The sequence below is a fragment of the Episyrphus balteatus genome, chromosome 3, assembly GCF_945859705.1.
Source record: "Episyrphus balteatus chromosome 3, idEpiBalt1.1, whole genome shotgun sequence".
NCBI lineage: Eukaryota > Metazoa > Arthropoda > Insecta > Diptera > Syrphidae > Episyrphus > Episyrphus balteatus.
The window spans coordinates 79,018,816-79,042,705 of record NC_079136.1 but is presented as its reverse complement, the minus strand read 5'-3'; the positions used below and the strand labels follow the sequence as shown (position 1 = coordinate 79,042,705).

Genomic DNA, 23,890 nt, shown 5'->3' with positions numbered 1-23,890 from the left:
AACAGCGCCGTTTGTAGGTTGTAGTTTACTTATAAAGTATAGATGATAAGTAGACCAAGTACTACAGGAAATGGGTTGGTGAAATGGGAAGTAAGTTTTCATTTTTTAAAGTAATTTTATTAAATTCCATTAAATATCAACTTCAAATGATAAAAAATATTTTTAAATCTATTTTGTAGTTTGTAAAATTCACACAATTGTATTTTGCACAAAATTTTTAAACTAAAAAATAATTATTAACAAAATGTAAGTTCTATTAAAACATTTTTATTTTAAAATTTTGCGGCTAATGTTTATAATCATTCAATTTGTTTTATAAATATAAGATCCACTGAAGAAGATGGCAATCACCGCATTGAAACGTCGGGAAATGAATGAAACTGAATTAGATTATCTCTAATTAGAGAAATTGGCGCGAAATTTTAAATGATTTAGTGAAATGCCAAATCATTTTAGTAATTTGCTAAGTTAAAAATCAATCTTCTTTAACTTTATATTGGTGTGTGCTTTTCTATTTTACAGATACTTGTGAAAGTAAATTAAATTAAATGAGTCTTAAAAAATAACAAGAAAATGGTTAACAAAAAAGATTAATTTTATTTATTTATTAAAAGCGTATTATTTTCGTTTTTAATAAACAAATTTAACGAATTTTTGATTATTGCATCTCCTCGTTCCATCATGGTATCCACGTTCATCCAAAGCAAAGTAAATATAATACCAAAAAATATACATTTAGCTATTCGATCAAGAATATACAAGCGTCTCAAAAGTTTTTTCGCCTTTGGAAGTGAAGCTTCAGTTTCGTTTAACATAAAAGTCCGCATGCCATGAATGTATGCTCGAATATATTGTTCCCAATTGATTTGCTCCTGACAAATATCAAATATCTCCTGATCAACGTTGTTCAATTTAGAGTTTAATTTGCAAAACGCTTCATTTCTGAATTCCCATGTTTTTGTTGTGTAGTATTGAAGCAGGCCCAAACCACCGGAAATTTTTTTCTGCACATTTACTAAACTAAAACATTTAAAACCTTTATTTAATTATTAAATTTAAACAAAAATTTATTTGAACTTACAATGGCTTTTGTCCAAATAAGAACAAGAAAAAGTCAATGAAATAGGCTGGCAGATAGTGGAAAAAAATTACACAAAATAAATGTTCGTAGTAGTTTTTCTTTATGGATCCATTTGGATACCATAATGATAAACTTAGTGGAGTCTCATAGAAAAAACGTTTTCCAGATTCAATGCTCTCGCCCCATGTCATAAGTAACTTATTTGACACGCAAACATTGATAAAGCTCACACCATTTTCTGATCGATTTCCATAATCCCAAGCTGCAGCAATTAGCGCGTTTATAGCAGTGTCAACAGGAATTATGGTGGCTGGAAAGTCAGGGTTACAATGCATTGAACGAAGAACACCCCTGGCTGCTGCTATCATTAGTCCGGTTGGTCCGTTTACACCTTGGATCCATCCAGGTACTGGTTCTTTTCGTGATGCAGTCACTGATAAATATAAATAAGAGTTTTGATATTACATGTATGCCTCAATTAAAGTGTCCGTTTGTAACTATTTAAGACATGTTTATGTTAAGTTTAATCACTAAACAATATATAGAAGTGAGACCGGGAAAAGATTCTGTTCTAAATTCTAATTGATACGTGCTCTTTTTTGCATTTATTTATTGGATTTTTGTTTTAAACTGCATGTAAAGCAGTGGAGGGGCGAGACATTTTTTTTCCAAATTCTCGTCGTTAGAATTGCTTGCTTTTTCTTATTTTCAAATAGTTGGACGGTTGTGGTTGGTTAAATCACAACTGTCCAACAGTTTAAAAATAAGAAAAATTGAGTTTTTTGATGAGTTCATACGATTGTAAGAAGTTGGCCAGATTTTGGATTATAATTGGCAGAAGATTGGTAATTCCTGTCACTTTTAACATAGTTGGTATAGGAAATTGTTGAAAATTTGTTGGGAAAAACCAACCAATATTATTGGATCCAATCATTAGCTTTAATGCGGTGGTTTTAATTAATAAACTTAAAATACTTTACCTATTGAAGGTCTGCAAACAACAATAGGTAATTTACTTTCATACGAGCAAACTAATCCTTCTGTCAGTGCTTTACTGTAAGCATATGTGTTTGGAAGTCCATTTAGCAATCTAAAATAAATTAAATACATCTAATTAATAAAAACCAATCTTAATTTTTAGTTAAATCACCCAGGAGTTATTTGTTCCAATGCTTTATCATTCAAAGTTTCTACCATTTCCAGAATTTCATAAGAATTATTTGGAGGTCGATATGCCTTTTCTTCTAGTACATCTTGATTACATTGGCAATATGATGTCGATACATGTATTAGAACTTTAAGGTTATTTAGTTTTTCAGCCAATTGCAAAACCTTCTGTGTACCACCCACATTCATTTCAATCATGGGTCTAAGAGGTTGATCAAATCGAACATTAGCAGCACAGTGGAAAACAATATCAACTTTTGATATTAATTCTTGTAAGTCGCTATCGCATATGCCAAGATTTTTCTCAAGAACATCACCCTTGATTACTTTGACTTTATTAATAACATCTGGATTTGTTTTTAAAATTCCATCGAAAATCTGAAATAAAATGAAGGCATATTTTAAGAGCTATATCCCTACTAACAATTTTGCTTCTAAAATGCCTTACAGAAGCATCAATTGCATCTGTAAAGCTTTATAGAAGCAAAATTGTTTGTCGGGATGTAAACTAATTTCTTTAAACTTTATGGTTAATATTGGTGTTTATTAAATCAAACCTGAATCTCTTAACTTGACTCAGTAATTCGAATTAGGTTTTGGCCTTTCGCGATATTCATATCCATATACATTTAAAACCCAGCTCTAATGAAGATCAGAGTCTAAAGTTATTGTCTTGACAGATTAAACATAACTCTTTTTCATAGAAAATTGTTTCTTAAATAATTCGAGAGTGATTATTATATTTAATATTTCCAAAAGTTGACTACTTTTTATCAAAGAATACAGTTATCACGATTCTCCCTAACACCACAATGTATTTATATGGTGTCAGAAATTTGATTAAGTATAAGCTGAAGCTAAAAGTAAAAGTACTTGTTTGTAGGTCTTTATAGCAGACAACTTTGTCGAGGTTAATTCATTTAAGTAAGACTCTGCTTTAATTAGTTTGCAAAGGTATTTTATGCGGTAAAATATAGTTAGTTAAAGATGCCATATCTCTTTTTTTGTTGGGCTGTGTGTTAGATACAGTACTGCTCTGGTAAAACATCACTTAATGCAGGTAATATGATTACAAATTAAGATGACAAAAAAAAGTTGTTGACGAGACAAAATTTATCATTAATCTAGAAATGTCATTCATTGATATGCGACAAAAAATATCAGAATATTTAACTTGACTATGTTCATTATAATGATGGATTTATTATATGTACATAATATTTTTGCAATAATTCAATTCGTGATTTACAAATAGTAAACAGCGCAAAGCTTGGTGTTTATTTTATAAGTACGTATGACTTGGCCCTTTGAATATTTATAAATGAGAGTGGTACTTGGCGGCATTTTGTTTATCTTTCATTGTCTTAATATTGTTATTTTTTTAATTTTAATAAATTGACAGTAAATAATATTGCGGTTACAAAAAAGTTTCTACCCACTCACTCCGACACTTTACGAAACAGACTTGAAAAGATACATACACTAAAATGGAATTATTTGATAGGGAAGTCGTAGCTTACACCAGTTTTGACATACGAGCTGAATTATAATTATAAATTATGAAATGTATTGCAATTTAGATAAACAAAGGGAATAAGTCATAGGATTTAAAAAGATTTATACAAATGAATGCAAAGAATAATTATTAAAACATCAGTTTTAATCAATTCAATCAATCAATTCCTTATATTTTTTTCAAATATTGTTTACCTACTTTGAGAAGTTTTAACGGGGAAGGGCCCCGATTTTTATTGAAATACCGACTTATTTCAGAAATTTTGTTGTCGGCATAAATGGTTCATGCATAAAGGAAATAATTATTATTTGATGAAATCAAAAAGGTGAATTTTTATGAAAGAATGTCAATGCAAAAACAAGCTAATTTTAATTGGTAAACAATTAGAAATAAATAACTTTTCTGGTATTTTTGTTGTGATTTGTGTAAAAGTGTATACTGTGGGAATGGGAAGAAGAGAAATCAGAATTTCTCTACCTTTTCCAGGTACTTATTAAGTGAATACTTATTTTCTTTCCAATTTACGGGGAATGATATTGGAATGCATGAATCTGTTAAATCAAACATCAAACTACATCAACGACTTCAATCAATAGTTGCGAAGTATTTTTTGTACCATCAGAGAAGTTCAATTGAGACCCTTGCATCAAAAGCGGTGTAGTTTCATTATCATTATATTTTTTGCTAAGAAAGATCAAAACTATAAAAAATCACAGTATTTACAAATATATTTTATTTAACATAAAACTTGATTAAAATAGAAATTGAATCTTTTCACATTTTTTTTAAATCAAGTTTAAGGTTAAATAAAAAATATTAGTAACTACTACTGTAACTCGTAAAGGCCCTAACTACATTTTCCATACTTCTGAGTTATAGAGGGAAACACTAAATCTCTTACCGCAATTTCAATATAAAAATTTAAAAAAATCAAATTTTGAAATTTTCTGGCTTATTTGAAGACCTAGGCTAAAACACCCCAACTCCAAATATGCAAAAAAAACCAAAATCGAAAATTTTGTAGTAGATTCTATTACTATTTTTTTAAGTTTGGATCTGATTAAATAAAAAATATGGAGGTGTTCATCCTATTTGCTGCAAGGTCCTTAATTATAGTTCTAAATAAAGTGCACGAAAGGGTTGCATTTTTGCTCTTATGGTAAAAGTTGTTTACGTCAACATTCATAAAAGAAAAAGTTTAATTTTATTTTATTACATTTTTTAAGAAATGGTTGAAAAATAAAATTTATTTTACAAATTACGAAAACACCTTTCTAACATTTTTGTAACTGCATATTTTTGGAAAACAATGTTTTAAAATCGTGAGAGCCGTTTCTTAATCAAATAGTCGATTTTCAGGATGTTCTTCCACGTCCCACCTCCCACACAAAAAATTAAAGATATGTATTTATGAAAACGCATACTTATTCGCAAGGATTCCTTTATAACTAATTCTTATCTGCTATCTTTCCTTAGGAAGCGAATGTTGCGGCTTGTGAGTCAATAGTGGGTTAAAATGTTTCATATCATATTTCAGAAGCTTAAACAAAAAATATAACTTTGTGTGTACTATACTTACCACGCATTTAAAATATTGTTCTTTTCTTTCGATTACGCTAGCTCCTTTCTTTTCTCTAATGAGAAGATACAAACATTTTAGATCTTGGCAGCTCCGAAGAAGTTTTTCCACCAAAACTTTACCCATGAAACCCGTTGATCCAGTGATAAAAATATTTTTTCCAGCATACCAATTTGATATGTTAGATATTTGATGTGAATCGTTATTTGTAGACATTTTGGAGAATTTATCTTATCCTGTAAGAAAAAAATATGACTTTATTAAGAGAATTTATTACTTAAGGATTGATTTATTTCGGTTAGTTAAAACCTAACTTTTTATGGCCAAGGAAAGACAAATAAGAAAATAAATTGTATTAATTTGTGAAAGTTAAAATGAACACATAAATATGAACCCAAGATCCACTTTTTCTTAATATCGAAAGCGACTATTTTAGCTTATTTATTTGAGTAATTTATTCAAAATTTAAAATCAATAATAGATACATACACTTGTCCACTTTTTTTGTAATAAATATCTTCTACCTATTTTACAACTCGTCTGTCTTTATTTGAGAGTTCAAACAAATCATCTGCAGAACTGTGCAGATAAATCCAAATAACCAATATGTGTATTTTTCATCATTAAAGCTTTGAAATCATTTAGCAATAAAGGGTTTCATGCCATAAACACTAGAACCCTCAACAATGAGTCTTTCATACAGTAAAAATAATCTTAATAGCAACTATACCAATCTGTGACTAAAAATCTTTGATACCTATTTTATACTTTTAATTATAAAAGAAAGTGCCCTTATGAGAAAAGTGATATAACATTTTAAGTCTCCTCCTTAAACTGCTGCACATAAAAACATAAATCCTATTCTTTTTTATTCATATTTTCATTATCTTCATTTCATATAACAGCAAACCTGCTCAAGCAGGTGGGCCACCTTGGGGCACTATAACTTTCGGTTTTCTTGTGGTTCTTCTTAGTTGCTTGCAATTTTAAATATTTATTGCCATTTTAAACTCCTTTTCAACCGACTTTGTTGCATTTAAGAGTTGATTTTCCCATAGCCAATGACCTACTTTGGATTTGTTGGTATTTTCCTCTTTTGTCAGACTTCATTACCAAAATTGCATAAGCTGTAGAAATAAATACTTTGGTATATCTGCAAGCTTGCAAATATAAATTGTTTAGGAGCGCATAAAATGTAACATTTAAATGCGTTATAGATAGATTTATTCATGGTATGGAATTGCTCTTCGAAAAAAAAGTATTTATAAGATAATAACCACATGGTTATCCTTATCAACTTTACATAAAAACAAAAGGTATATTTAAAATATCCCTATACAGTTCTTTCTTTTTTATGATTACGGTTTAAAATTTAACCAGTTCGGTCATAAAATTATTTATAATTATGTTAATTATAGAAAATAATCAAAAAGCATAGAGCATAAGAAAAAAAAATAATAAAACAAGATGCACATCTGGGTCCTATGAACTTGCTCTTAGAATTCAAGTTGGTTACTACTTGCACTGGACTTGCATTTTTCAAGAAACATCTCAGGACTGTTTTGATTTGACCCTTCTCTAACTTCTATATACTAAAGAAGTCAGATATTTGAAACTCGTAAAATTTATCGAACTGGTTCAAAGCAATCGCTTCATAAAATTTCAGCTTCTAAGCATAGTAGTTCCTTAGATATAGGGCTTCAAAAATCACAAAAAACTGTAACTGATTCACTCACAGATCATTAAAATTATGAAACACTTTCGATTTTCTTAGAAACTTGAAATTTTGCACAGTGATTGGTCTTCGTCGAAAATTTGAGTTTTTCCATTCAGTAGGCGTGCGTGGTAAGCGCCGATTTTCAATGAATTTTCATCAAATATTATAGAGCACTTCTGTTTATTTTAGAATCTTGGAACTTGGTAGAATGGTAGAGTTGGTAGTTTATACAAAGTAACAAATTAAAAATTTGAAAATTTTTCACCATTTATGCTGGTTGAACACTTCTGACTATCGCAAAATCTTTTTTTAGAAAGGTTGAGTTGGTAGTTTATGCAAAGGAAACAAATTAAAACTTGCGAATTGTTCGCCAGGGTGCAGGATATCCACCCATTTTCGCTGAATTATCATCAAATATTATAGAGCACTTCTTTTTATCGTAGAATCTTGAAGCTTGGTAGAATTTATGCAAAGGAAATACTTTGAAAATAGAGATTCAGCGGCGTCTTCCTCACAATATGATATACAAAATATATTTATGAAACACTTCAAGGTACCTAATATTAAATAAAACTTAAAAAAAAAAGTTCAAATGAAAACCCTTTTATCAATCGAAATCACTTTTCACTGCGTTTTCAATCATAAAAATAATAATAAAAAAAAAAAAAACAAAACAAAATAATGTGTGCGTTGCATCATATACCTAATACATGGAGCACATGCACTTTTCCATAGTCAACACCCATCGTTAAAAAAAATGTAATTTTTTTAACCTGACACTTTAATTTTTCCTTCAATTTTAATAATTTAATTTGTTAGAGTTTTTAAAATTAAAGTCTTATTAAAAGTCGGAACATTTGGTTACTAACATTTAAAGTAAATAATTAGATCAAACAAAAATTAGCAAGCTGGTTAGATTAACTTTGCTTAAGATATTACAAGGGGTAAATATAAACAGTTTTGTTCGTTAATAATCTATCATGTGAAGTACACAATTTGTTGTTTCTAGATTGTATGTGGGAAATTCAATGTTAATAGATGTTATTACGAAGTGTTCTGTATTGTTACATCCTACAAACATTTAATTTAGAAAAAAGTAAATATCTAACCCGGATATAAGATGTACATAATGTAAATTCAATTTGAATGTTACAAATTTTTTTGCATATTGTTCTTTTTTAACAAACATTCCATTTTTAACAAAAAAATCCATTTTTAAACTCGATTTAATAAAAAGTACATTGGAATTTTTGTTTTGTCTTGAATAGCATATTCTTTAAATTCATCAAATTCTCGGTTCATACAACATCTCATTTTTAAAAGACTGTCTTCAATAAAGTTTTATATGATATTTGATACAAACATAAAGTAAATAGTCGTCGTCGATTTTATCTATCAACATTATTTGTCACACAACCCATCAAAAAATTGAGAAAGTATTATTGAATTGTTTCAGTTTTAAAAATTCTTTTTGCAGATAATAAATTAAATCATTATTAATGCATACATAATCCTTTTTATCAAAAAACAAAACCGACTTCCATGGATAAAAACTGGGTTTTAGGGTTTTTCTAATAGTTTTTATGGCCAGAACTGCACAAAATTGAACCACACTAAAGGCATCAGCTTTCCAATACAAAAAGAATTATCAAAATTGGTTCACTCAGTCCAAAGTTATGACTTATGAGATAACAAATACACCTCCTCCTTTTTGAAAGTCGGTAAAAACTTAGGCACAAATAGGATAAGTCTTGGGGATTACGTCAATTTTGTTAAAACAAGAAATCATAAAAGACTATTTATAAAAATCCAATTATTTGCTTTTTGTCTTCATGAAATTATTTGATTTACTAACATACCAAATGTGGAAAGGTAAATATCTCAACGGACACGTTAAAAATCTTATCTGCTTAATAGACTTGCACGGTAACGTACGGTAGTTACCTTATTTAAAATGTCTATTTATCCAATAAACAGAAGGTAAGGTACTCGTATATTAATTAAATTTTTAACACTTAACAATTTGATTCAAAATGTTTATCGTTTAAACAAATTAACACAACACCAAATAATTGACCTTATATGAAATTGTAAGACAACACTTTGTCTACATAGAATAAGTTGAAGCGTACCGTCGCGTCCGAACCACTCCAAGATAAATGTCACAGATGAACTTACAACGTTGACTGAATTCAAATGTGTAAAGAATGGTACACATATACCAAACAGGAGTAGGTACTTCGTACTTCCCAAAAGCGCAGACAGATCATTACAACTTACAAGTGAATTGTATTGTAACTAGATACCTAACTGCTTGATCGGGTCATTGCAAAAAACATGCAAGACTCGTAATTCGTGGCTAAATCTTATGGTGGGGTGGGTAAGTGGACTTTTGCTTGGCTTAAATGGTTTTTGGATGAGTATGTTTTCAAGCGACAAAAATTTAGCAGTTGGTATAAACATGATGATAACTGACAAAATGGAATTTTTTATTTAAGGCTTTAAAAAGTTTATTTAAATGTTGTTAATTGCATTAAAAATATTATACTTTCAATCACCCCTAGACCTAAATTAATTTTTATGGTTTAAAATAGTGAAAATATAGACAAAAAGCATCAGTCTTTTAATGACTTTTTTTAATGCAGTTATAATAAATGTTTACACCAAGCACCGCAGATATATTTAATAAGCAAATAGCTGTTTAAAACTATTTTCAAGAGTTAAGTGCATTTAATAACTATTTTTTGGTATTTTTGTTCCTTACATGATTTTGGCGCCACACAAAACTACAACCATTAGACTTCATGTTGTTACGATATTTCTGTTTTTGTTTAAGACTTAATGCTTATAAGTTATAAAGATAAATGAAACAATAACTAGAATTTGGCTTTAACTGGATGCCATTTTGTATTAAAATTTTTGAATGCAATGGATTTGGACCAAAATGATAGAATATTTTTTAACGTTGTAAAAAATCATTTTTTTAAGTGTATTTGCTTTCAATTACGAATTAAGAAAAAATTCTATTTGTATTTAAAAAAAATTAATTGCATTAAAAAATCAAATGCACGACTGGGTCGGTCCATGCTGCTCTTATGCCGACGAAAAACTAATTTTTTATAAATCATTTTTTGGAAAAAAAAGTTTTAAAATAAAATTGGTATGACATTTTGTAGAAATCACTAATCAACATCTAAAACCAAAACTTCAAAAAAATTCAATGTCCCGTTTTCGAAAATTTGATTTTTCAAAAAAAAAAGTTGTTTCCAAAAGCACTTATATAATTTAAATATAAATCAGAAATAAAATTTTGAGAATAATAATTTTTAGATTTAAAAAAAAAATTTGAATTTTTTTGTTGAAAAATCAAATTTTTAAAAACGGGCCATTGAATTTTTTTGAAATCTTTGTTTTTATATGTTGATTAGTGATTTCTACAAAATGGAACACCATTTCATTTTAAAACTTTTTTTTCAAAAAATTATTTATGAAAAATTTAGTTTTTTTTTTTTTTAAACGGCTCTAATGATTTTGAATTTTTTTTTATTATTTGCAAAAAAATTATATTTTCAATGCATTTTGTTTTTATGTTGCAAATGCAAATATTTTTTGCACCGTTATTAACGGTACTTGCCATAGAACAGTTTTTTTTTCGGTTTCTGAATATCTCGTATATGACTTATACCTGATTTGAACGAACATTTTTATGAAAAAGCGTTTGAGTAATACTATGTTTCCACCTACGCTAAATCCGAGATTTAGCTAAGTAGATTTAGAATAAATCTCGAGATTTATTTTAAATCTACTTCGCTAAAACCTAGATTTGGGTTCAGCTACCCTAAATCTAAGGTTTTCACCTACTTTCAATCCGAGATTTAGAATAAAACTCGAGATTTGTGCTAAATCTACTTAGCTAAATCTCGGATTTAGCGTAGGTGGAAACGTAGTATAAAGCTCGTATGATACTTCTTTTTTTTTCTTATTTTTTAAACTTTTAAAAAGCAAAAAGAGCAGTACCACATGTTCCAAATAAAAAATCACATGAAGAGTGAGTGCTGAGTGCGTAAACAATACAAACAGAAAGCCAAAAATGGATTGGATTGAGAATAAATTTTGGATTTTTTAATAAAATGGCTAGGCAAAGTTTATTATTCCGCACTTATTTCGCGTTTTAACTACCTATCTCAAAACGTAAATCACAAATTTTCCTTCACAAAATACTTTCGACATTTTGAAATTTAATTGTTTGTTCTGTTTTCTTTTTTTTTACTGACTTTTATTTGATTTGTTTTTTAATAAATAGGCATTTCAGAGTACGCACAGTAGATTTGTTTTGTAAAAAAAACCTCCTGTCTCTTTTACACAATTTTTTGTATTAAAAATAAGAAAAAAAGAAGTATCATACGGGCTTAAAAGCCCGTATGATACTTCTTTTTTTTCTTATTTTAAATAATTTAAAAAAGAAAATAAAGCAGTGCGTCAATTTTCAAATACAAAATCACATAAAGAGTGAGCGCGCAAACAAAATAAACAAAAATCTAAAATTGTCACAAAAAAGTACTAAAAATGTTCTTAAAAAAAAAATAAATTTTGCTTTTTTCAGTTTTTTTCCGACATGTCAATTGAAGTTTGTTTATTTTTCATAAAAAATAATTGAATTTGTTTATAAAGTAAACAACAAAAATTTATTTCTGTGCGTGGTTAATTAAAATCATTTCGATATTGCTTGTGCTTTGAAACTATGCAAAAAAAAGAAGACAATCTGTAAAAGCAAACATGTTTTTCTTCCCTAATTGACATTTGTTTGTTGTTTTATTTTAAATAAATAGACATTTGAAAGTGCGCGAGTGTATGTGTTTCTTTGAAAAAAAAATGTTCCGTCTTATTCACACAAACGTCTGATTTTTCCTATTTAAGCCTAGTACGCTGCTGAAGCGAAACAAAAAATTTTGAAGTCTCCCAAAGTCAACAGCGAACATGAAAACAATAAAATACCATCGGATATTATAGCAAAGTAAAATTAATAAAAATAGAAGTAAAAAAATTCAAGAAAAAACATCACAAAATAAGTTTACAAGCAAAAACAAAACAAATTTAATTTCGTTCAAGATTTCGTTAGCGAAATCTTGTATGGAAAATTTCGTTTCGCATCAGCAGCGTACCAGGCTTAAAAATGTAAAAAAAAAAGAAGTACGAAGTTTTTCAAAAAACACATTTTTGGGATTTTTTTTTAAATTATTAAGAAAATTTTTTTTTGAAAAATCAATTTTTGAAAAACAACTTTGTGAAATATTTCCAAATTTCGTTTTTAAGTGTGTTGTGCAAATATTTCTTCAAAATCGCATACCAACTTTTTTTTTGAAAAATGTTTGAAAATTTGTATATACATATGTAAACAAAATTGTTTTTTTTTTTTACGACTCTAACGATTTTCAAAAAAAAAAATTTTCTAAAAATTCGTTTCCATAGAAACCAAATGGCATACTTCGTTTTGTGATCAAAGTCATTAAATAAAAACAGATTTTATGTATTTTTTTACATTTTCAAAAATGCTTTAATAAATCAAGTTATAATTTTCCCTATTTTTTTCATAAAAAGCCTTAAGATAATTTCTTAAAGAATCCGAATAGCTTAATATAGCTACATGAACGCATCTTCCGAAATGAACGTGCCTACTATCTACAAAACTCGGCATACAAATTTGAACGCATCCACATCCACTCCGCAGAGCACACTGCTGAAACAAACAACCAAACAAACCTATTTTACAGCTGTTTTGATTTGATTTTTTGTGGGGACAGCAAAAAAATCGTGCATGCGTACGCTAGTGCGCTCGTTGTCGTTATATGCGAAAAGAAATTTGTTGATAATTTTTTTTTTGTTATTTTACACTACTTTTACCCTGAGAAAAAGCTATAATGATATCAGTCACACACCGATTCCTGTAACTTATATGATTCTAAAAAGGAAAACGATTAAACACTGTATTGTTCATGCTGAATTGACTGCCACCAAGATCTGACAACTCTTTGGTAAGTGTCTTCAGATTCGCAAAATTATAGTTTTCAATACCAACTATTATATAATTTTTATTGTAATATTTATTTGAACTTGCCAACACGAAAATGCAAATTATGGTTAATATATTTTTCAGCTCCCTTTGTCGCCAAATAATAGCTTTCTTGACGGACAATCTTTTATCGAATTTTCCAAACGTTGGCTCGAAACAAAATATCCTATGAATTATGAATTTTAGCTAACAAAATAGGGCAGCCGATAAATAAAAGCCATGGGCGATACACCCGAAGCACTAACTGCTATTGAAAGTATGGATAGTAGAGTGGTAGTATCTTTTGATTGGCATGAATTTGCATGCGGCTGTGGAGCCGCTTTTGTCAATTTAGGATTGACCTATCCTATTTATAAGCTGATATTTCGACAAATGTTGCATGGCGTCGGAATAGGTTCTGCCTTTGATCAACTGCGACACGAAGGAATTACTTATTTATATCGTGGTATATTCCCACCACTTGCGCAAAAAACTGTCTCACTGTCGATTATGTTCGGAGTGTACGATGGAACTCGACGTATGTTAGTTGAGGGGTTTCACATGAACAACTATGCGGCGAAGATAATTTCTGGCCTTACGGCTGGAACATTTGAGGGTGCTTTGTTGCCATTTGAAAGAGTACAAACTTTGTTGGCTGATTCAAAGTTTCATCATCATTTTAAAAATACGCCTGAAGCGTTTCGGTTTGTATTTAATTTTCTTTATATCTATGTACATTTAAAATTACAAATACCTACATCCTTTTTTTAATTCTTTTAGTTATGTGATGACGAATCATGGGTTCCTAGAGTTGTATAGAGGAATGGTGCCGGTATTAATACGAAATGGACCATCGAATGCAGCTTTTTTTGTATTGCGTGAGGAGGCTAATACACGAATTCCTAACGATGTAAGTTAAATTGGAGTATTTAATATAGGGACTTCTTGTTTATATGTACAGCCATGTACAAAGAAATAGCACACTTTCGATTATTCTTACAAAAATTGAATTTATTTGGGACCTATGAACTTAAATATTAAAATTTTTAATTCAGGACATATGTAAATTAGCTTATGAAAATTCATAACATAAATAATTAGAAAGTATTTCAATTCAATTTATAAAAAATTATAATTTGTCTACAAAGAAATAGCGCATATTCCTAAAAGCGTAAAAAAAATCATTTCTAATCAAAAATTCTTACAAATTTTAATAAATTCAGTATAGCCAAGTTAATACTTTGTTAGTTGACCACGATTTTTCATAGTTTTTTTTGCTCTCTGTGGCAAACTTTCAACTAACGTCTGGCATCTACTTTGTGCAGTAGGATACCATCCTTCTTTGATTCCAGTCCAAAGATTGTTTGAACTTTTTGATTTTGTTTGCACAATCGTCACCTTGACATCTTCCATAGATGTTAAGACTCTGACTTTGAGCTGGTCAGGTGCAAACGTAGTTTTTTTCGTGCGGACACAAAACTTTTTCTATTTTTGATGCATTTTGTGGTCATTGCGTGAATTTACTTGCGAGAAATATGGTTCTATGGTATTCTTAAGTAAATTAAGATGGAAGAATGCATACATTCTGCCGTTCACCTAACCAATGGGCTCTTTCCATGGTAGGAAAATGCGCCCAAATCGAAGATGTCTGTAATGTCTTACTCAATGGATTTGGAGGAAATTTTTGAACAAGTATTTCTTTTAGTCAAGAGGTTAACCTTGATTTTTTCGCGAAGATCCGAAAAAAAATAAATTTGTAATTTTTTTACATGAAATGATAGGCCTGTTCGTTGTGAACTCGTATCTGTAAACCAAAATTGGTTTCGAGACATTGATCCGCAAATATCAGCTTAAGAAGAAGAAACAAAAAATAAAAATATTTCAATCGCAAATATTTCAGAAAGCAGACTTCAAAGAAACTTTTGGTTTCCAGTTATGAATAGAGGTAAAAGAGACCTTTCTTTTGATGTCTCACTCAATGGATTTGGAGGAAATTTTTGAAAAAGAAACCTTTATTTTTTCGCGAAAATCCGAAAAAAATAAATTTGTAATTTTTTACATAAAAAGATAGGCCTGTTCATTGTGAACTCATATCTGTAAACCAAAATTGGTTTCGAGACTGTGATCTGAAAATATAAGCTTTAGAAGAAAAAAAAATAATTCGATCGCAAATATTTCAGCCTGACTTCGAAGAAACTTTTGGTTTGCAGTTATGAATAGAGCTTAAAGAGACCTTTCTTTTGATGTCCCACTCAATGGATTTGGAGAACATTTTTGAAAAAGTATTTTATTTAGGCAAGGGGGTTAACCTTGATTTTTTCGGGAAAATCCGAAAAAAATAAATTTGTAATTTTTTACATGAAATGATAGACCTGTTCATTGTGAACTCGTATCTGTAAACCAAAATTGGTTTCGAGACTGTGATCTGAAAATATCGATTTAAGAAGACAAAAAAAAACAAAAAATATTTCGATCGCAAATATTTCAGCAACCAGACTTCGAAGAAACTTTTGGTTTGCAGATATGAATAGAGCTAAAAGAGACCTTTCTTTTGATGTCTCACTCAATGGATTTGGAGGAAATTTTTGAAAAAGTATTTTTTTTTAGACAAGGGGTTAACCTTGATTTTTTCGCGAAAATCCGAAAAAAATAAATTTGTAATTTTTATACATAAAAATCCACAAAATAAACATTTCTGTATATATTATGTATGTTTAATGAAAAAATCTAGGACAGAACAGATCAGAGCATCAAAAGTTTGTAAATTGTGTCAGAACAAGAAAGAACAGAAAAGTTCAACTTCGTATTTAACAAGATAGAGTAGTTGTATATCAGTTGCAAAATTTTAAATTCAAAAAACATTTCTAGAAATGATTTTTTTACTAAAATAAATGATTTTCTAGCACTCTTAATATTCCCGTATTTTTTTACTTTTCTTTTTTTTACTAATTAAAAACAATCAATTATTAAAATTAAGACCTCCCAATTTCTATTAACAAATGTTATCAATTCTTACTATCATCATAATAAAATATTTTTTTTATTTTTCAGGCTTCTTTAGCGTCTCGAACAATGCAAGAGTTTATTGCTGGCGCAGTAATTGGTGCTTCATTAAGTACAATCTTTTATCCAATGAACGTTATCAAAGTCTCAATGCAAAGCGAAATGGGACACAAACGGGAAAAAATGTGGACGGTATGCCAAAGAATATACCACGAACGTGGTGGTAGAATATCATATTTTTTCCGAGGTTGTGGCTTCAATGCGTTCAGGTCGTTTATGAGTTGGGGTGTTATGAACACTGCCTATGAAAAAATAAAGGAACTGATCACATGATAGAAAATCTAATAACGTGATAATATTTTCGCCAGTGTATTATATAGTTTAAAATGAGATAAATAATTAGAATTGTATTGTAAAAATATCAAAGTGTAAGGATCTATGTATTTATTTTAGATTTTGTTATTTATTATTATATACAATTGCCGCCAACAAAAAAAACATAATAACACAATATGTTTGTAAATAGCTTATAACCAATAGGTATACCTTAACCAAACGCGTTGTGGAATCAAGTCGAGACGTACATTAACGTAGAATTTGAATTGTTGCATTTAATGTAATATAATCTGTCGCTATACCCGTAATTGAAATTATTAAATCCAAAAATCAAATTTATCATGTTCAAAGTTTCAATTTTTGACTTATAATTTTTTAAGATTATTAAATATAATAAATATAAAAAATAAACATGAATTCGATTATAATTTAGATGAGTCCATTTTTTTAGGTAGGTACTCTGTAAGAAAAGAAAAATCGTAGGGAAAACCGTTAAAAAGAAATGAAAAACCAAAATGTTCGCTCTGGTTTCCGTTTCTCGAATGAATCGGTAGAATAATGTCGATTTTTGGAAAAGTGTTTTCATTCATTTTTGTCTTTTTCGACTGGGCAATTTCGATGAAATACATGTAATAAGCTTCGAAATTTGGCATACAAATAATTAAAAAACTTGAAATTGCATTGAAGTGGAAAAGAAATTACTCTGGAGTAATTTTAGTACTACACGGAGTGCTCCAGGCCAAGTCAAATTCTACTCTCATTCACGTACCCGAGAAAGGGTCAATTTCGAAGTATACGGCTGAATTCATTAACGCATCAAAAATGTGCATCAAAAACGTGATGCTTTGTAGTTAAGGTAGTGTTTTCTTTCCATACAAAAAGTTGTGATGCTAAGGCAGTGATACGTTTGTTAATTCAGCCTACTTACTACTCAGTGGTATGATGCATGTTGATGAAGATCAAATCGGATTGTTTTTACTTTCTAAGAAGTGATGCTCTGTGATTTTTCTTGAGTCTGAAGATCTCAATCTTGAAGATCAGATTAAGAACCTCAAAATAACAATTTCGGTTCTTTTTTAAGACATTTCAAATGAAATAAACAGCCTATAAATAATTAGAGTGAATGGTTGGCTAATAAATTAAACAGCAAAGAAATTAAAGTAGTCTCAAAAGGGTATGGAATGATATATCCATACTCAAGTAGAAGGACAAAAAGCATGTGTCTTCCCAGTCATAACAAAGTTCAAAAGAAAAGGTGTGTGTTATCTAACACGCGTGGAAAGTAATTCTTCTTGCTCCTTGACGCACTTTTTGAGACATGCGCAAACGATGAGCGGTGATAACAATTTGCAGGGAATTTTGGATGCTGGAAATATTTTTTTCATTTTTTGTGGAAGCCTAGGACGCAGCTGAAGCGAAACAAAAAAAAGCCTACAAAGTCATCAACGAAAATGCTAACGAAAAAACATCATCGAGTATTCTGTCAAAGTCAAAATAAAAAAATTCAAAATTAATTTAAAATCAAGAAAAATCAACAGAAAATAATTTTTAAAGCAAGAAATAAATGAATCAAAAGTGAAAAAACCGTCAACACTGCTCTTGGAGTAGAGAAAAATGCACAGGACAGTAAAAAGTTAGTGACAAATGAGTGAAAACTCTCCGATTTTCCGCTATAGCTGCGTACTGAAAAACGAAATTTTTCATTCAAGATTTCGTTATCGAATTTTTGTATGGAAAATTTCGTTTCGCTTCTGCTGCGTACAAGGCTGGGGTCGAATTAAGGCATACCTACTTTCGTTAACGTATGGTTGCTATGTGTCCTTTTTTCTACTGATTAAATCCAGACAGAAATAGTCAAAACGTTAACGTATGATCGTAATCGTGTGCCGTGTTTTCGACCCCATGAATTCGTGAATCACAATAAGAATTAATTTCCTATGAAACGTAAACGAAATTCTTCAAGAAAATTTATTGCGAGTAGGTACCATTTAATTTAGAAGATTTTGACAATCATTTTAGTTTCAATATTTAAAACAAGAGAGCAACCCAACAAACATTATCCCTTCTATAAAGCTTTACAGGAGCTACATTAACACCTGTAAAGCTTTATAGGAGCAAATTTGTTAGTCGGGAATTCCATGGAATTTTTTAATTTGTAATAGCTCCCATTACCTATACTCTCAGAATCAAGAAAAGTTGGTTGGGTACCTTAAATCCCCGAATTTCTTATTTTTTCTATTGTGAATCATGCTTATCCAAGACACACACCGGAAGCAAATATTTTGCAAGTGAAGTCGTACCATCAAGAGAAATGTCAAAACATAATACACCAATCGCAGCCAACTTCAAATTTCTTTCTTTTTTGACGTGCACTTTGTAAAAAGCGGTGTGTAATTTTCTCTTAAAAATCACTAAATTTCTTAAACATCCGTAAATATTATAAAAACATACATTTAAATTAAAATGCTATATCATTTCATTAATGTGAAACTTAAAAAATTTACGCGATACATGTTTGAGAAATTCAGAACATTTTATAATTTTTGTGTTGACATGAATGAAACTCAAATGGATATATTTTTTTGATATTGCAGCTTCAAGATGACTATTCGACCAGCATACAGGCCTAAAATTGTAAAGAAGCGCACAAAGCACTTCATTCGTCATCAGTCGGACCGATATGCCAAGCTTTCAGTAAGTTTTCAATTATTTCTCTCGACAAGGAAGTCTTGTAAATCTCTGTTTTAATTACAGGCAAAATGGCGTAAACCAAAAGGTATCGACAACAGAGTCCGTCGTCGTTTCAAGGGACAATACTTGATGCCAAGCATTGGTTACGGTTCAAACCAACGTACCCGCCATATGCTCCCAACTGGCTTCAAGAAATTCCTCGTCCACAACGTCAAGGAATTGGAAGTCTTAATGATGCAAAATCGTGTGTACTGTGGAGAGATCGCTCATGGTGTGTCTTCAAAGAAACGCAAGGAAATTGTCGAGCGCGCAAAGCAATTGGCAATCCGTTTGACGAATCCCAATGGTCGTCTGCGTTCACAAGAGAACGAATAAGCTAATTTTTAAGATACACTATCCTGTTTTTTTATTTTTTCGAAAATAGTAAATGTACAGACACATAATTTTGCTACCATCGTTCAACAATACAAGATGATGAAACAAATTTTACAAAAAAATAGTGTTTTGATTTTAAAAGTGAATTTTTGCAGTGAATTTAGATATACAAATCTGCCGGTTATTTCTTAAATGAAAATTGTAATTGTTACCTTTGTTGGCGTCGTTATTCTATTGATTTTTCAACTCCAAAAAATCATTAAACTCAATTCAGATTACCTCATCGAGTTATTTTTTTAAAATTAGAAGTTCAACCGCGAACATAACTGATGGAAGAAATTTCTTGTAAGAAAATATAAATCTTACATCTCAAAACTTCCAATAAGAAATTGGTACTAGACTACGTAAACATCGGGTATTTTTAAACTATTTGTATCTATTGCGGACTATTTGTTTTCAAAAAAAAAACTTGATCCAATGATTTGTTTTAATGATTGCTATAATTGGCTCCTTACCTATACCTCCAATTTGGACACTCCTATCAAGGAATAAAAAGTTCAAGTTTTAATATAAAAGAATAAGGATCTTAGTATGAAGATATATCAACCAGAGGCGTACTTACTATTGGGGTGGCCGAGGAACGGGCCCACGAGAAATTATGCAGTAAAGAAATGTTCATATACATTATACATAAATTATTTTTCAGTAGCCAGATCCCATAGAAACTCTTGGGTTTTACTTATCAATAAAGCTGAAACCTGAAAGAGTTCTTTTTTTTCTCATCCAATGCATTTGGAGCCAATTTAAAAAAAAATCTATTTTTTTGGCAAGGGCTACCCCTGGGATTTTTTCGTAAATAAAAAAAAAATTGTAATTTTTCAAATGAATGCATAGGCCTGTTGATTCTGAACTCATATTAGCTCAGGGCAATTAGTCAAAATATGGGCATGAAATCGCATTTTTCGCGGGACAAAATTTTTTTCATGGAATGTGTTCGGGTGGTTGTCCTTATCATAAAAGTCAATTTGTTGGGAAAATTGGAGGTTGGGAACAGCCGCCATCTTGGAAAAGAGATTGGTAGCGTTTTTATTGAATAGCTCCATTGTTATTCATTTTAACAGAAAATGACAAAGGTAGGACTTATTAACAATAAAATTATCTAAACAATGATATACAAAACAATTCCGTGAGTTGATTAAATAAAATTTTATAGTTAGTCAAAGTGCGGGTTTGTATCGCAAGGTTGGGACAAAATGACATTTTTTCATATATCTGACGAACTTTTGATTTGTTTGGATAATTCTTCAAGAATGAATTATAGTACTTATAATTACCTATAAAATGAGCCCACAATCGTTATTGTAACCATCGTATTGTAGAAGTAATCTAACTCCGAAACTCTCCATGTACTAGTCAAAAGTGAGAAAAAAGCTAGTTTTTTGCTAGTAGGCCGAGAAAATTTTGGGAGTAGAGGTATAACCAAAATATAAGTACGCAGTTTTGCTGCCATACTCGTGTTAATGTCGATTTCAAAGGTCTGACAACTCTAATTTTGGGCTTTATACGGTTTTTGGGGGGTTTAATAACGTAAGTTTTCCAGTTAACGTGAATGGGCTAAATTTATACTATTTGAAATTATAAATATACAAGCTGATTCCCTATTATTTTTCCTAAATCTAGACACCCCAATCTTGAGGATGTGAATAGAACTCAAGATATAAGCCGTTTATACGATTATGTTTTAGAGGCTTTTTTGTTTCGATTTTTGTTTGTTTATTTGAATTGAAAAGCCTGATATGGTTAGTTAAAAAAGCTTATATCGTGAGTTCTATTAACCCCATAGCCGAGATTAAGGTGTCCAGATTTAGGAAAAATAATAGAGCATCAGCTTGTATATTTATAATTTCAAATAGTACAAATTTAGCCCATTCACGTTAACTGGAAAATTTAAGTTATTTAACCCCCCAAAAACCGTATAAAGCCCAAAATTAGAGTTGTCAGACCTTTGAAATCGACATTAACACGAGTATGGCAGCAAAACTGCGTACTTATATTTTGGTTATACCTCTACTCCCAAAATTTTCTCGGCCTACTAGCAAAAAACTAGCTTTTTTCTCACTTTTGACTAGTACATGGAGAGTTTCGGAGTTAGATTACTTCTACAATACGATGGTTACAATAACGATTGTGGGCTCATTTTATAGGTAATTATAAGTACTATAATTCATTCTTGAAGAATTATCCAAACAAATCAAAAGTTCGTCAGATATATGAAAAAATGTCATTTTGTCCCAACCTTGCGATACAAACCCGCACTTTGACTAACTATAAAATTTTATTTAATCAACTCACGGAATTGTTTTGTATATCATTGTTTAGATAATTTTATTGTTAATAAGTCCTACCTTTGTCATTTTCTGTTAAAATGAATAACAATGGAGCTATTCAATAAAAACGCTACCAATCTCTTTTCCAAGATGGCGGCTGTTCCCAACCTCCAATTTTCCCAACAAATTGACTTTTATGATAAGGACAACCACCCGAACACATTCCATGAAAAAAATTTTGTCCCGCGAAGAATGCGATTTAAATTACTAATTTCCCTGGGCTATATCTTTAATTCCTAACCAATTTGGAGACTGGTTAAAAGATATGGGCTTCGGGATGTAAAAAAGAGAAAGAAAAAAAAACTCAAGTTTTCAGTTATATAGGGTAGAGTAGAATGGCGACAATTTGCCAATGGGATACCTCCGCCTATCTGTTTTTTTTTTTATCTTCGGCTAAAAATAATTTTTGTTTATGATTATTAATTTTATTTGTATTGTTTGACATTTAAGTAACTGCATTAGTGAAATTTCTAAAACACCCCGTGGCAAATCATCCAAATTATTAACTTTGACATTAAAGTAACTGCAATAGTGCAATTTCTACCACACCCCGTGGCAAATCATCCCACCAAGCGAGGCTTTGCCAAACCACTTTTAATTTTATTTTTAATATACCTATCATTAAAAATAAAAATCACTATGATATTAAGATGACACAAAGATTAAAATGAAGATAATAAAGTCAATGAAAATATCAGCTATCAAAAAATTAAAACAAACTAAAAAACTGTGTAAGACCAATTTTCATAAATCCTTGCAAAAGCTCGCCCTTCTACCCTATAGTTTTTTGCGAAAGCCGACAAAAAATGTTGTAATTTTGTTTACCTTAATGTATATAGGGCTGTGAACTCCAACAGATCTGTGAACTATAACTTGTTTCGAGATTAAGTCAGCAGGTATCTATGTACTTACATCTGAATTTAAGAAAAAACAGCTTGGGTGCAATTAAATCAGCAACTGAACCTCCAAGAAACTTTTGGTGTTCAGATATGAATGTAACTTAGACCTTTCTTTTTAAGACTCACTTGATAAAGAGAAAAAAGTTGTTTACCCCGGCAGCACAACATACGCCCCTGTTACCTACCTTGCTTCGCTTTGCAATCACTGCAATTTAATTATGAAACTCGCTTGTATACAAGTTACGATTTCATACTTTTTTCATTGAAAACTCAAAATCTAGCAAAACCCAAAATATAACATTTATAAGTATGCAATAGGTGCATTTTTGATGTCCACCACCACATATGAAAAGAGTGGATGTAACTAAAGTAATTTTTTTTAACGTACAGTTATGATTCGCATAGTGATTTTGGTTATAACGATCATTTATGGGGTAATTTTGTCATGAAGTTCGGATATAACCGAAAACAAAATACAAGAGAATTTTTCCAAGATAATTCCTTGCTTGTCTAGGCTCTAAACATGATACAGTTAGCTTTATTTGAATGCATCTTGAGTTTACTTTGATATAAATTTGAGTCAATTATGTGTCATTTTCCATTGAGAACTAAATTGATAAAAGGTAATAAAACGATTTATTCTTTCAATTTCGAGAAATATCAATCTGCTTTAGAATAAAATCTAAAAAAAAAGAAAACGTTTACTGTTGACGAAAAGAAATAATATGTATATAAATTTTTTTTTCGTTCGAATATAGCGATATCCGCTTATAACGACGAAAAATTTTTCTCCGTTGAGTGGTCGTTATAATCGAATTTTACAGTAGGTATGTCATGTAATGTTTCCAGGGTGAAAGAGAACTGAACAAACAAAATTTTAAAAACTTACTTTGCTTTTACAACTTATGCAGGAAGATCTGTAAGTTGTTGCTGTTAATTCATGAAAAGTTGAATTTACAAGTTTTGAAACTTAGAAAATATTGGCGTCATTTAATTTTGTAATTTTAACTTTTTTGTATAAAATATTTAGAAAAACTCCATTTCAAACAATTTATTTTTTTTTTATTTTCAAACAAAAATTATATTATTT

At 30.0% G+C, this 23,890-nt stretch overlaps 3 protein-coding genes across 9 annotated transcripts; 2 read left to right on the top strand and 1 right to left on the bottom strand.

The window, feature by feature from the left end:
- Window positions 1-590: 590 nt before the first annotated feature.
- Window positions 591-23,795, bottom strand: LOC129914081 (putative fatty acyl-CoA reductase CG5065). Of its 7 annotated transcripts, none has more exons than XM_055993139.1 (6): window positions 23,690-23,795; window positions 5,344-5,579; window positions 2,232-2,626; window positions 2,062-2,171; window positions 1,082-1,514; window positions 591-1,020 (listed from the first exon to the last, which is right to left on the bottom strand). In XM_055993139.1, the coding sequence occupies exons 2-6, from the start codon at window positions 5,557-5,559 to the stop codon at window positions 597-599; spliced, it is 1,578 nt and encodes a 525-aa protein (XP_055849114.1). In that variant the 5' UTR covers window positions 5,560-5,579; window positions 23,690-23,795; the 3' UTR covers window positions 591-596. The 7 variants fall into 7 exon arrangements, with proteins under 7 accessions (XP_055849114.1, XP_055849110.1, XP_055849111.1 ...); XM_055993135.1 differs by lacking the exon at window positions 23,690-23,795 and adding an exon at window positions 8,920-9,351; XM_055993136.1 differs by lacking the exon at window positions 23,690-23,795 and adding an exon at window positions 9,005-9,351.
- LOC129914090 (mitochondrial nicotinamide adenine dinucleotide transporter SLC25A51) lies at window positions 12,689-16,810 on the top strand. Its single transcript, XM_055993151.1, has 4 exons — window positions 12,689-13,092; window positions 13,215-13,813; window positions 13,890-14,019; window positions 16,161-16,810. The coding sequence occupies exons 2-4, from the start codon at window positions 13,350-13,352 to the stop codon at window positions 16,443-16,445; spliced, it is 879 nt and encodes a 292-aa protein (XP_055849126.1). The 5' UTR covers window positions 12,689-13,092; window positions 13,215-13,349; the 3' UTR covers window positions 16,446-16,810.
- LOC129914092 (60S ribosomal protein L32) lies at window positions 18,769-19,623 on the top strand. Its single transcript, XM_055993153.1, has 3 exons — window positions 18,769-18,834; window positions 19,043-19,142; window positions 19,203-19,623. The coding sequence occupies exons 2-3, from the start codon at window positions 19,050-19,052 to the stop codon at window positions 19,512-19,514; spliced, it is 405 nt and encodes a 134-aa protein (XP_055849128.1). The 5' UTR covers window positions 18,769-18,834; window positions 19,043-19,049; the 3' UTR covers window positions 19,515-19,623.
- Window positions 23,796-23,890: the final 95 nt, after the last annotated feature.

What these genes read in the sequence shown, in the direction of transcription:
- LOC129914081 (XM_055993139.1), bottom strand. Translation starts at nt 5,559, where the DNA reads ATGTCTACAAATAACGATTCACATCAAATATCTAACATATCAAATTGG. An exon ending in AACAATATTTTAAATGCGTG is followed by an intron (nt 2,627 to 5,343) that starts GTAAGTATAGTA and finishes ATTTTATTTCAG; the next exon opens with ATTTTCGATGGAATTTTAAA. An exon ending in TTGGAACAAATAACTCCTGG is followed by an intron (nt 2,172 to 2,231) that starts GTGATTTAACTA and finishes AATTTATTTTAG; the next exon opens with ATTGCTAAATGGACTTCCAA.
- LOC129914090 (XM_055993151.1), top strand. Translation starts at nt 13,350, where the DNA reads ATGGGCGATACACCCGAAGCACTAACTGCTATTGAAAGTATGGATAGT. An exon ending in AATACGCCTGAAGCGTTTCG is followed by an intron (nt 13,814 to 13,889) that starts GTTTGTATTTAA and finishes TAATTCTTTTAG; the next exon opens with TTATGTGATGACGAATCATG. An exon ending in ATACACGAATTCCTAACGAT is followed by an intron (nt 14,020 to 16,160) that starts GTAAGTTAAATT and finishes TTTATTTTTCAG; the next exon opens with GCTTCTTTAGCGTCTCGAAC.
- LOC129914092 (XM_055993153.1), top strand. Translation starts at nt 19,050, where the DNA reads ATGACTATTCGACCAGCATACAGGCCTAAAATTGTAAAGAAGCGCACA. An exon ending in ACCGATATGCCAAGCTTTCA is followed by an intron (nt 19,143 to 19,202) that starts GTAAGTTTTCAA and finishes TTTTAATTACAG; the next exon opens with GCAAAATGGCGTAAACCAAA.